This window comes from Choloepus didactylus, chromosome 13 (genome assembly GCF_015220235.1).
Source record: "Choloepus didactylus isolate mChoDid1 chromosome 13, mChoDid1.pri, whole genome shotgun sequence".
NCBI lineage: Eukaryota > Metazoa > Chordata > Mammalia > Pilosa > Megalonychidae > Choloepus > Choloepus didactylus.
In genome coordinates this window covers 83486890-83500657 of record NC_051319.1, presented here as the reverse complement: position 1 = coordinate 83500657, position 13768 = coordinate 83486890, and the positions used below count along the sequence as shown (strand labels likewise).

The 13768-nt window shown below is 38.6% G+C and overlaps 2 protein-coding genes and 1 non-coding gene across 5 annotated transcripts in view; 2 read left to right on the top strand and 1 right to left on the bottom strand.

The window, feature by feature from the left end:
• UBE2D2 (ubiquitin conjugating enzyme E2 D2) overlaps window positions 1-13768 on the bottom strand; it is a 100135-nt gene that overhangs the window by 71133 nt on the left and 15234 nt on the right. The gene's annotated exons all lie outside the window — the stretch shown is intronic.
• LOC119508380 (tRNA:m(4)X modification enzyme TRM13 homolog) lies at window positions 462-2409 on the top strand. The gene is given in 4 exon segments (XM_037802000.1): window positions 462-501; window positions 895-1000; window positions 1042-1475; window positions 1478-2409. Coding segments are annotated over 4 exon segments (1512 nt in total).
• Window positions 9058-9165, top strand: LOC119508624. Its single transcript, XR_005211526.1, has one exon. It is a non-coding gene; the product is annotated as a U6 spliceosomal RNA (small nuclear RNA).

The following is a 13768-nucleotide window of genomic DNA, read 5'->3' as shown; positions in this document are numbered from 1 at the left end:
TCAGGAAAGAACCCAATTTATAAAGGCTAAGAAGTTGGTGGTACAAGGAACTCCTAGAATTAGGGCTATTATTAACCAAAGGACTGCTTGCAAGTCTAAGTATCAGTTAGATGAGATAATATCAGCAATATCTAGAGAATGTGGGAGTCTACAGGACAAAGAACCTGTTTCCCTTCAACAAAAAAATACTGCAAGGATTAAATGAGATTTAAGACATCAACCAAGAGCAATGAGTTGACTGCTCATACACAGATTCAAACAAATCAAAAAAAAAAAACAAACAAACAAAAAACCCTAATTTGAAAGAAAAATTTAAACACTGGACATTTGATACTAGGATACTAGGAATTTAATGTTTCTATTTTTAGAAGTCATCACTGTATTGTGTGTGTGTGTATGAGTCCTTATCTCAGGTTTCTCATCCTTGGCACTATTGATATTTTAGGCCAATGCATTACGGGATGTTCGGCAGCATCCCTGACCTCCTCCTACAAGATGCCAGTAACACTCCTGTCCACCAGTTGAGAACATCTGCCATCTTTTAGGAATACATTCTGAACTACTTACAGATAAAATGATGTGACACCTAGGACTGGCTTCAAAATAATCCCTTGGGGGCAGAGGGTAACAAACAAAACAAGAATGACCCTGCGGTGATGGGTACATGGAAATTCATTATGAAACTTCAACTTCTGTATATGTTTGAAATTTTCCATAATAAAAAGTTAACTAGAAACTCTCGTATTCTGTCAGGATTCTAAATTAGCTTAACAACTTTGGAAAACAATTTGGCAATCTCTTTTAAAACTAAAAAGGCTCGATCTTTCCCTTTTGGCCCGGCCTCAACCGCCACCCGCCGGCACCCAGTGACGCGAACCTCACCTCTCCTCGCAGTCTTTGCATTTCACTTGCAATGGAACAAGTTGCTGGAACAAAACCTGGCTCATGTTGGACCGGTGGCCCGGCAGGCGCGCGGAAAGGTCGGACAGGCCAGGCCTAGGTACTAGACTGAAAGGCGTACACGGTCCTGGTAAATTTGAGTTTGGCGCTCGGCTCCCGCGGAGGAGGCGGTGGGGGAGAGAAACGAGGGGAAGACGGAGGAGTTTGGACTTCACCAGCCACCGGAGAAAATGCTCGGAAAAGAATCCTGTGTCCTTTAGATCCAAAACACACAGTATATGAAGATCAACTAGCAAAGCATTTGAAAAAATGTAATGCAAGAGAGAAGCCAAAACCTGACTTCTTTATTCAAGATATTAATGCAGGCTTAAAAGATGAAACAGAAATACCTGAACAGTTAGTTCCAGTTTCTTTTCTATCTGAAGAGCAGTTGGAAAACTTAATTGAGAAATTGAGAAAAGCAAGTGAAGGTTTGAACTCTTCACTTAAAGATCAAATCATGTCACATCCAGCATTGAATGATGCCCTTCGTGACCCTAAAAATGGTGATTCTGCAACCAAGCACCTGAAACAACAGTTAACACTGAAAAATTAAAGTTACTTGGTCCAAGAAGATGCTATGTTGAGTTTGGAGCAGGAAAGGGAAAATTATCACATTGGATTGATATTGCCTTAAAAGACGCTGAAAATGTTCACTTCATCCTAGTAGAAAAGGTGACCACAAGATTCAAGGTAGACGGTAAACACAGGAAGAAAAATTCAGTGTTTAAAAGACTTCAAATAGATATTCAACACTTGTGTTTGAACAAGATTCCTGTGCTAATAGAAGAAAAACTACCTGTGGTAGGAATCGGAAAGCATTTGTGTGGTGTGGCAACAGATCTTGCATTACGATGTTTGGTTGAAACCTATGCTGCCAGTTGTGAGGAAAGGAATGAAGAACCTTTAGCCAAACGCATAAAGAATGATAAAACAGAAACAGAAATTAACACTTTGACCAAGGAAGGAAATGAAAAAAACGTTCCAGAGAAGTGGACCCCTGTGGCTGGCATTGTTATTGCACTCTGTTGTCACCACAGGTGTGATTGGAGACATTATGTGGGCAAAGAATATTTCAGGGCTCTAGGCCTTGGAGCAGTGGAATTCCATTATTTCCAGCGAATGAGTAGTTGGGCAACCTGTGGAATGCGGAAGACATCTTTGGAAGCTTCAAATATTACCACAAAGAAAAAAGATAATCAGAATGTTGATAGTGAAGAACATGATGATGGTGGATTCAAACTCACAGATAATAGCGCTGAGGGTTTGCCTGGGTTTCTTACTGTTGAAGAAAAGAAGAAAATAGGGCATCTTTGTAAATTGCTGATTGACCAAGGCCGAATCCAGTATTTACAGCAGAAGGGATTCAGCTCTGCTTTACAGTACTATACAGATCCTCTGGTGTCTTTGGAAAATAGACCAGAATTGGATGGAAAAGACAAGATGAATGAGAAATCCATGAGGGAATAGAAAGCCTAACGTGTCCAGAAGAGAAAATAAAGGAGCTTACCTTCTAGCAAAATATACCTCTATGCATGAAAACCACACTAACCAAGGGTCATATAGGTCCCTGTAAAAATTAAAGTCTGCCACAAAAGACTAAGAGTGTACCCCTACCTCACACCATAAACAAAAAGTTAGCTCTAAAAAGTCAAATACCTAATTATAAGAACAAAAATTGTAAAACTCATAGAAGACATAAAGGAACAACTTCAGGACCTTTTGTTAGGCAATGTATTCATAGATTTTACACTAAAAGCAAGAACAACAAAAAATAAGGATAAATGGAACATCATCAAAATTTAAAACTTTAGTGCACAAAGTACATGATCAAGAAAGTGAAAAGAGAATCTACATAATGGGAGAAAATATTTGGGAACTATGTATCTGACTATATATCTGTAAATAACTCCTACAACTCAACAACAAAAAAGACAAACAACTCAATTTAAAAATGGCAAGACTGACTTCAAATAAAGATATGAATAAAGCAGATCTGGTTAAGACTAGAGCAAATTGGGCCAAAGGGTAAAGGTTGAAACTGACAGTGTGTTAAAACTTCAACTCCCATGTGAGACCAAGGGAAGAGATGTTTATTTGGTGTAGGATCTATATTTTCTAAACAATGTAACTTCTACAGTCAGTTTGTTCAAACACTACAATTACATGGAACCTTGAATAGGAACTGAGCTATGGTAGGTCTGTATAGATTAGAATGAAATAGCAGCACATCCTAAAGTAATTGAGGTGGAAAATAAAAATATATATTCGAGGCCCCCCTGAACAGCTGGGAGAGGTGTTGGACTTCCTCACCTGGATTGTTGCTGATGTTCTCACAAACATTGGGGACTGATGGCTTGATGTGCTGAGCCCTCTGTTTTGGGGCTGGCCCCTATGAAGCTTGTTGCTGCAAGGAGAGGCTAACCCTGCTTATAATGTGCCTAAGAGTTTCCCCTTGAGTGCCTCTTTGTTGCTCAGATGTGGCACTCTCTCTCTAACTAAGCCACCTTGGCAGGTGGTCTCACTGCTCTTCCCCTTACATGGAACCTGACTCCCAGGGATGTAAATCTCCCTGGCAACGTGGGATATGACTCCCTGGGATGAATCTGGACCATCATCATGGGATTGAGAACATCTTCTTGACCAAAAGGGGGATGTGAAATGAAATGAAGTAAAGCTTCAGTGGCTGAGAGATTTCAAATGGAGTTGAGAGGTCACTCTGGTGGACATTCTTACGCACTATATAGATAACATATTTAGGTTTTAATATACTGGAATAGCTAGAAGTAAATACCTGAAACTACCAAACTCCAACCCAGTAGTCTTGAAGACGATTGTATAACTATGTAGCTTACAAGGGGTGACAGTATGACTGTGAAAACCTTGTGGGTCACACTCCCTTTATCCAGTGTATGGATGGATGAGTAGGAAAATGGGGACTAAATGAAAAATAGGGTGGTATGGGTGGGTGGGGGGTGGGAGTGATTTGGATGTTCTTTTTTTAATTTTTTTTATTCTTATTCTGATTCTTTCTGATGTAAAAGGTTCAAAAATAGATTGGGGTGATGAATGCACAACTATAAGATGGTACTGTGAACAGTTGATTGTACACCATGGATGATTATATGGTATGTGAATATATCTCAATAAAACTGAATTTAAAAAAAAAAAAAAAACAAAAACTAAAAAGGCTCATACTCTATAACCAATTAATTCCAGACTATAAAAAGAAACCCTCACCTATGTGAACCAAGTGACATGTATAAAGATGTTGATGCTTCAGAATTTGTAGGAGCAAAAAACTGGAAATAAATGTCCATCATAGAAGAATGAATAAAAAATATTGGTATGTTTGTATTGAATTAAATGGGTATCAATAAAGATATATATATATTTTGACACCCAAGTAAATTTTGACAACATCCAAAACAATACTATATGTTGGTTATGATAAAGTCTTAAAATTAATTAATTAAAAAGTTAGTTTGATCACCAGATCCCTTCTCCTTTCTCTGGACCCCACTAGTGAGTGAATGCCCCTTTCCACCCAAGCAAAAGGCTGGCGGTTTGTTCTCTAGAGAGGATAAAACAGAAGTCTCTGTACTGAGATACATCAAGGCACAGTCAAGAACACAGATATATGGAAAAAGGAATATTAAATCAACATTTACACACCCACTTCGTTCCCAGTAGTTCCCAGAAAACATGGGTAGCCTGGCTTGGACCGTCCAGGAAAGAGATTTGAAGATCCTTTTCAGGGAAATCTGACCAGCATGAAATAAAGAGCTGTACAGTGATTCAGTTCATATAAAGATATATATATATATATAATTCCACAGTTGCCAAATCTCACCCCACATGCTCAGAACTTCCACTCAGCTTTTTAGCACCCTGCTCTTAAAAAAGGATAGACAAATTACAGTAAAAGAATCAGCCATCTTATGATTCATCTTCAACAAGAAAGAAAAAGACAAAAATGTTGTGGAGGGGAAAAAAGCAATCAGGAGACAACAGAGACTATGCAGGGAGAAGAAAAAATAAAAAAGAAAGAAAAACTATCATGACTATCCTTAGAGGTAAGCGAAACTATTGCTTCCATGAAACAAGTGCAAGATACTTAAACAAACAGAATATTCTGAGAAGGAAGAAGAGCTCAATTTAAAGGTTGGAAGATAAAGTTGAGAAAGTCTTCCAGAAGGTAGAGCAAAAAGAGAGAATAAAGGGGTTAATAATAGAGGGGTATACGGGCAAAAATGTATCTATTGCAAACTATGACTATAGTTAACAGTAATACCATAATATTCTTTCATCAACAGTAACAAATGTACCACACCATTACTAGAGGTATGGGATGTTTTGGGTTTTCTTTTTTCATTTCTTTTTCTGGAGTAATGATCATGGTGATGGATGCACAACTACACAATGATACTGTGGGCCACAGAAAGTACACCTTGTATTGTAAGGTGTGTAATTTTATCTCAATAAAATTGCATTAAAAAAAAAACGGATCAAAGACCTTAATATTAGAGTTAAAGAAAAGTGAAAAAGATGATCCACAGAGTGCGATAAAAATTCTGCAAATCATACATTTGATAAGGATTTAGTATTCAGAATACATAAAGTATACTTACAATTCAACAAAAAGACAAACCCAATCAAAAAATGGGCAAAGGACTTGAAAAGACATTTCTCTAAAGAGAATACACAAATGGCCAATAAACACATAAAAGTATGTTCAGCATCACTAGTTATCAGGGAAATGCAAATCAAAACCACAGTGAGACAGACAGATGAATGGACAGGTGGATGAAAAGACAATGATATTGCAAATGTGGCAGATCTGGGCATCTGGATGGGGGTATGTTAGATAAGAGTTCTATGTACGGGTTTTGTATTTTTGCCATTGTCCTTTAAAGTCTGAAATTATTTCAGAATACACAATTTTTAAAAAAATCATGAGATACCACTTCACACCCACCAGGATGACTATTATTTTAAAAAATGAAACCAACCAATATCAGAGAAATTAAAATTGCTGATAGGAATGTAAAAATGGTACAGCTGCTATGGAAAACAGTGTGGTGGTTCCTCAACAAGTTAAACACAGGCATCCCCACATCTAGGTATACACCCTAAAAAAGCGAAAACAGAGACTCAGATACTTGTACACCAATACACCAATATTCATAGCAGCATTATTCACAACAGCCAAAAGGTGGAAGCAACCCAAGTATCTAGCAACAGATGAATGGATAAACAAAATGTAATCTACATATACACTGAAATACTACTCAGCCATGAAAAGTAACGAAGTTCTGATACGTTATGACATAGATAAAATCTGAGAATATGTTAAGTGAAATAAGCCTGACACAAAAGGACAAATATTGTATGATTCCACTTATATGAAATATACAGAATAAGCAAATTCATTGAGACAGAGAGTAAGTAGATTAAAGGTTCCCAGGGGCCAGAGAAGGGGGAAATGACAAATTATTGCCAAATGGGTAACAGGTACAGAGTTTTTATTGTGGTGATAAAAAAGTTTTGGTAATGGATGATGGTAACAAAACATATTAAATATAATTACTGCCACTGAATTATACACTTAAAAGGGTCAAAATGACAAATTTGAGTTGTATCTACGTTATCATACATTTTTTTTTTTAATTTGGGAGGGAAATAAAAAAAAGTCACTGGAAACTGTTAGTGAGTTGTAGAAATCTTGTGGGATATACACCAAACTGAGGGCTAACAGTGTGAAAGACATAGGTGATAGCAAAGCCACTAAGGAAAAAAGAGGGAAAATGGAAGCTGATGTAACAGAATGGATATTAGGATGGGAGTAATCTAAGTAAGTTTATGGGTGAAGAGGGATAGACTGAAGAGGAGATCACTGAAGAGCAAGATCTGGGAAAAAGTTGCAGGGTGTGCCAGTTTGGATGTATTATGTCCTCCAAAACGCCATTATCTCTGATGCAATTTTGTGGGGGCAGACGTATTAGTGTTGATTAGCTTGGAATCTTTGATTGAGTGCTTCCATAGAGATGTGACTCGATCAACTGGGCAAGACTTTTGATTAGATAATTTCCATGGAGATGTTACCTCGCTGATTCAGGGGGGGTGTTAACTGGATCACTGGCGTAGTATAAAGGAGTTCACAGAGGGAACTCAGAGCAACTGAGAGTGATATTTTGAAGAGGAGCTGCAGCTAAGAGAGGACAAAATGCCCCGAGAGCAACATTTTGGAGAACACCATTTTGAAACGTAACCTGGGAGCAAGCAGACACCAGCCACATGCCTTCTGAGCTAAGAGAGGTTTTCCAGATGCCATTGGCCATCCTTCAGCAAAGGTACCCTACTATTGATGACTTAGCTTGGACACTATTATGGCCTTAAGACTGTAACTCTGTAACCAAATAAACCCCCTTTATAAAAGCCAATCCATTTCTGGTGTTTTGCAAAACGGCAGCGTTAGCAAACTGGAACAGAGGGGATAGGATCAAACCAAAGTAAAGAAAAGGAAAAATACAGAAAGACTCTGAGGTAAAATAAAGGAAGTTAGGGACAATTACTTAGAGGCAGCCATCTTCTCAGAAAATTGGACACTCACCAAGGATGATCACTGAGGCAGAACAGGTAGGAGTTAGGAGGATGGGGGGACTCGGGGTGGGGAGAACCGGGAATATGATAAGTGAAAATTCTTAATGGCAATTCTCTTAAACAGTTTAAGGAATGAAGATGAAAAAGCTATAGAAGATTCTAAATGTAATCTGAATAATTAATAAAGAATTTTGACTAAGGTGGGAAAGAGGAGGAGCAGATCAGTCCAGGAATCCAACAAACAACAAAAGTTCAAAACATAAAGAAAAAAAAATGGATGTAATGAAACCGTCAACAAAACAAACAAAAAGATGCAAGAAAATTTCCCAGAACTTAAGGACATGAATTTCTGGCTTGAGAAGACCAACCAGTTATCTAGCAAAGTAGATGAAAACTGACTCACACGCCCACCATCAGGAAACTGTCCAACACTAAAGACAAAAAAGAACTTAGAAGCTTCTAAAAAGAAAACTGATCATATATGTAATCAAAATAGTTTCAGGCTTAATCAACAGCAATTGTAGAAACTAGGGATGAGACTTTAATATACACATAGAAAAAGTACATAATTGGTGGGTCCTACCACAGGCTCTAAGGTTAGAGATCAAGTCATCTTCATGGTCTGGCCTAAGAAATTGTAAGCTCCTTTCCAAATGACAATAAATGTCGTTAACTTCAAGTTGTTCCTTTAGGGCAGTTCTGAACAATATTTTAACCTTGTTGCACTATGCCCCTATACAACTTAATTTCCAGATCAAGTTACAGGTTCAACACTGGAGGAACTAAAATAAGACATATGTTGAAAAATTACTGCATAATTTGGAATTGCCATTGTGAATAAAACAGATTTTATTTATTAAGCAGAATGGATCTGTCCTGTAGTGATGAAAATAAAAGGTATAACTATTTCCCTTTTGAAAAGGAATTAAAGTTGGTTTTTTTTTTTTTTAAACTAATTTAATCAATGTTTTAAACATTTGGGAAATGGTCTCAAAGTCAACCTTTGAAATGGATCTACTAAATATTGGAGCAACTCACAACTTTAAAAAGAGCTCACCATTATGTATACTATGCTTCTGGAAAGCGCAATACTTTCAAAGTAGATTTTACTACCATTTATCTAGTCAACAAAAGTGAAGCACAAGACTTAAATACACAATTTTTCAATGGATAGACTCTGGCTGACTACTAAACACAGTGACAATATATGCTTCTACATAAGTAGGCACAGTTCCACAAATAATTTTTCATCACTGACAACAATGTGCCCCTATCAAAACAAGAATAACATTCCTAAATATGCAGAGGCCAAGAGCTGATAAATTACCAATAAAAGCCCTCACTCCTGAAACTTAAACACTGAAGTTAAAGTCTGAATCTTAAGCTGGGTAGAAAGTACATGGGTGTTGGTCATATCAGTGTTTAAAAGTTTATTTGTAAAATATTTCGTAATAAAAGAGAAGTTTCAGGGTTTTTAATTACAGTTGTTTTCAACTATTTCAAAGAATGGGGACTGTGCTCACTTCAGCAGCACATACACTAAAAATTGGAATGATACAGAGAAGATTAGCATGTCCCCTGTGCAAGGATGACATGCAAATTCGTGAAGCATTCCCTATTTTAAATGACGTAAGGCCATTATGATTGCACTGAAACCTCTTTCTGCTCCAAGCAGAGATTAATTACCATCCCAGTGACAGAATATTTAGTTTGATTAATTTATTGGCTCACATGCTATAAAAGGCTGTCTGAAAATCTCTCCTCTTTTAAGTTGAAATTAAAGAATTATTCCTACCAAAAAAAAAAAAGGAATGGGGACTTGGGGACTAGTTTATGCAGGTAAGCGGGGCTATAGAAAAATGCCATACTTCCTGAGCAAAAGTGTTACATGGGCACAATAATTGGGTTGAACTTCCTAATCTATTTCAAGTAATGTTCTACATGCTAATGCTATTATTTTAAATAGTTTGAATCTAAATATTTATGTCAAATAAACCCTTTATTTTATTATTATTATTTTTTAAATAATGAGGGCATCTACTATTTAGGGACAAAGTGTCTGAGCCCAAGTACAGTGAGGAAGACATTCATGGGAGATGGGACAGCAGGACGTCCAAGATGGGGTAGAGTGAGAAGGGCATCTCCAGAGGAGAGGAGCAAGAAATACAGAATGAACTCTATGGTACTGGACTGGAATTGGAAGCAGTATTGTGATCTTATTGTTTTCAATACACAGAAATAAAAATACAGATGGATATATATACACACACACACACATACACATGTTTCCTAGCTACCCCCACCGATTACACTGACAAAGCACTTGGGGACAGTGAGCACACCTAGCAGTCAGATCTTGGTTTCTAAATATCATCCTCCACTAAAAGAAACTAGGTCTCCTTGGAAAAACAGATGAAACGGGAAGTAGAAGATAAGACAGAAATTATCTTATGCCAGAAAATAAGGAAGTGCTCAAATAAAAGGGACAAAAGAACAAATCTGGGATAATTTGATTATCAAAACAAATGATCATAATAAATTAATATAACCCATTGAATAAATGGGTTACAACCCACTGAATAAAAAGAAAATCATGAGTCCATACAAAAATAAATTAAAAAATGAATGAAAAATGGCCTCCAAGATGGCCCCAAATGATCCATGCCTCTTAGTATACCCTTGTGTAGTCCACTCTCCCATTGTGCACCAGGTTTGGTACGTGAGACCAACAGAACATGGCAGAAGTGAAGGTATATCACTTTTAAGATTAGGTTACAAAAGACACTGTGGAAGATCCTTCCAGGCGGAGAGAAGATGGCAGACTGGTGAGCTGTATGTTTTAGTTACTCCTCCAGGAAAGTAGGTAAAAAGCCAGGAACTGCGTGGACTGGACACCACAGAGCAATCTGTCTTTGGGCATACTTCATACAACACTCATGAAAACGTGGAACTGCTGAGATCAGCGAAATCTGTAAGTTTTTGCGGCCAGGGGACCCGCGCCCCTCCCTGCCAGGCTCAGTCCCGGGGGAGGAGGGGCTGTCAGCTCCAGGAAGGAGAAGGGAGAATTGCAGTGGCTGCTCTTATCGGAAACTCATTCTACTGATTCAAACTCCAACCATAGATAGACTGAGACCAGACACCAGAGACTCTGAGAGCAGCCAGCCCAGCAGAGAGGAGACAGGCATAGAAAAAAAACAACACGAAAAACTCCAAAGTAAAAGCAGAGGATTTTTGGAGTTCTGGTGAACACAGAAAGGGGAAGGGCGGAGATCAGGCCTTGAGGCGCATATGCAAATCCCGAAGCAAGGCTGATCTCTCTGCCCTGTGCACCTTTCCTTAATGGCCCTGGCTGCTTTGTCTATTAGCATTTCAATAACCCATTAGATCTCTGCGGAGGGCCGTTTTTTTTTTTTTTTTTTTTTTAAATCCTTTTTGCTTTTTCTAAAACAATTACTCTAAGAAGCTCAATACAGAAAGCTTCAAAGAATTGAAATTTGGGCATGTCAAGTCAAGAGCAGAACTAAGAGAGCTCTGAGACAAAAGGCAATAATCCAGTGGCTGAGAAAATTCACTAAACACCACAACTTCCCAAGAAAAGGGGGGTGTCCGCTCACAGCCACCATCCTGGTGGACAGGAAACACTCCTGCCCATCGCCAGCCCCATAGCCCAGAGCTGCCCCAGACAACCCAGTGTGACGGAAGTGCTTCAAATAACAGGCACACACCACAAAACTGGGCGTGGACATTAGCCTTCCCTGCAACCTCAGCTGAATGTCCCAGAGCTGGGAAGGGGGAGCAGTGTGAATTAACAGAGCCCCATTCAGCCATCATTTGAGCAGACTGGGAGCCTCCCAACACAGCCCAGCAGCCCAGAACTGCCCTGGGGGGATGGCACTCACCTGTGACATAGCACAGTCATCCCTCAACAGAGGACCCGGGGTGCACAGCCTGGAAGAGGGGCCCACTTGCAAGTCTCAGGAGCCATATGCCAATACCAAAGACTTGTGGGTCAGTGGCAGAGACAAACTGTGGCAGGACTGAACTGAAGGATTAGACTATTGCAGTAGCTTTAAAACTCTAGGATCATCAGGGAGATTTGATTGTTAGGGCCACCCCCCCTCCCCGACTGCCCAGAAACACGCCCCACATACAGGGCAGGCAACACCAACTACACACGCAAGCTTGGGACACCAATTGGGCCCCACAAGACTCACTCCCCCACTCACCAAAAAGGCTAAGCAGGGGAGATCTGGCTTGTGGAGAACAGGTGGCTCGTGGACGCCACCTGCTGGTTAGTTAGAGAAAGTGTACTCCACGAAGCTGTAGATCTGATAAATTAGAGATAAGGACTTCAACTGGTCTACAAACCCTAAAAGAACCCTATCAAGGTCAGCAAATGCCACGAGGCCAAAAACAACAGAAAATTATAAAGCATATGAAAAAACCAGACGATATGGATAACCCAAGCCCAAGCACCCAAATCAAAAGACCAGAAGAGACACACCTAGAGCAGCTACTCAAAGAACTAAAGATGAACAATGAGACCATAGTACGGGATATGAAGGAAATCAAGAAGACCCTAGAAGAGCATAAAGAAGACATTGCAAGACTAAATAAAAAAATGGATGATCTTATGGAAATTAAAGAAACTGTTGACCAAATTAAAAAGATTCTGGACACTCATAGTACAAGACTAGAGGAAGTTGAACAACGAATCAGTGACCTGGAAGATGACAGAATGGAAAATGAAAGCATAAAAGAAAGAATGGGGAAAAAAATTGAAAAACTCGAAATGGACCTCAGGGATATGATAGATAATATGAAACGTCCGAATATAAGACTCATTGGTGTCCCAGAAGGGGAAGAAAAGGGTAAAGGTCTAGGAAGAGTATTCAAAGAAATTGTTGGGGAAAAATTCCCAAATCTTCTAAACAACATAAATACACAAATCATAAATGCTCAGCGAACTCCAAATAGAATAAATCCAAAAAAAACCCACTCCGAGACATATACTGATCACACTGTCAAACATAGAAGAGAAGGAGCAAGTTCTGAAAGCAGCAAGAGAAAAGCAATTCACCACATACAAAGGAAACAGCATAAAACTAAGTAGTGACTACTCAGCAGCCACCATGGAGGCAAGAAGGCAGTGGCATGATATATTTAAAATTCTGAGTGAGAGGAATTTCCAGCCAAGAATACTTTATCCAGCAAAGCTCTCCTTCAAATTTGAGGGAGAGCTTAAATTTTTCACAGACAAAGAAATGCTGAGAGAATTTGCTAACAAGAGACCTGCCCTACTGGAGATACTAAAGGGAGCCCTACAGACAGAGAAACAAAGACAGGACAGAGAGACTTGGAGAAAGGTTCAGTACTAAAGAGATTCGGTATGGGTACAATAAAGGATATTAATAGAGAGAGGGAAAAATATGGCAAACATAATCCAAAGGATAAGATGGCCGATTCAAGAAATGCCTTCACGGTTTTAACGTTGAATGTAAATGGATTAAACTCCCCAATTAAAAGATATAGATTCGCAGAATGGATCAAAAAAAATGAACCATCAATATGTTGCATACAAGAGACTCATCTTAGACACAGGGACACAAAGAAACTGAAAGTGAAAGGATGGAAAAAAATATTTCATGCAAGCTACAGCCAAAAGAAAGCAGGTGTAGCAATATTAATCTCAGATAAAATAGACTTCAAATGCAGGGATGTTTTGAGAGACAAAGAAGGCCACTACATACTAATAAAAGGGGCAATTCAGCAAGAAGAAATAACAATCGTAAATGTCTATGCACCCAATCAAGGTGCCACAAAATACATGAGAGAAACATTGGCAAAACTAAAGGAAGCAATTGATGTTTCCACAATAATTGTGGGAGACTTCAACACATCACTCTCTCCTATAGATAGATCAACCAGACAGAAGACCAATAAGGAAATTGAAAACCTAAACAATCTGATAAATGAATTAGATTTAACAGACATCTACAGGACATTACATCCCAAATCAACAGGATACACATACTTTTCTAGTGCTCACAGAACTTTCTCCAGAATAGATCATATGCTGGGACATAAAACAAGCCTCAATAAATTTAAAAAGATTGAAATTATTCAAAGCACATTCTCTGACCACAATGGAATACAATTAGAAGTCAACAACCATCAGAGACTTAGAAAATTCACAAATACCTGGAGGTTAAACAACACACTCCTA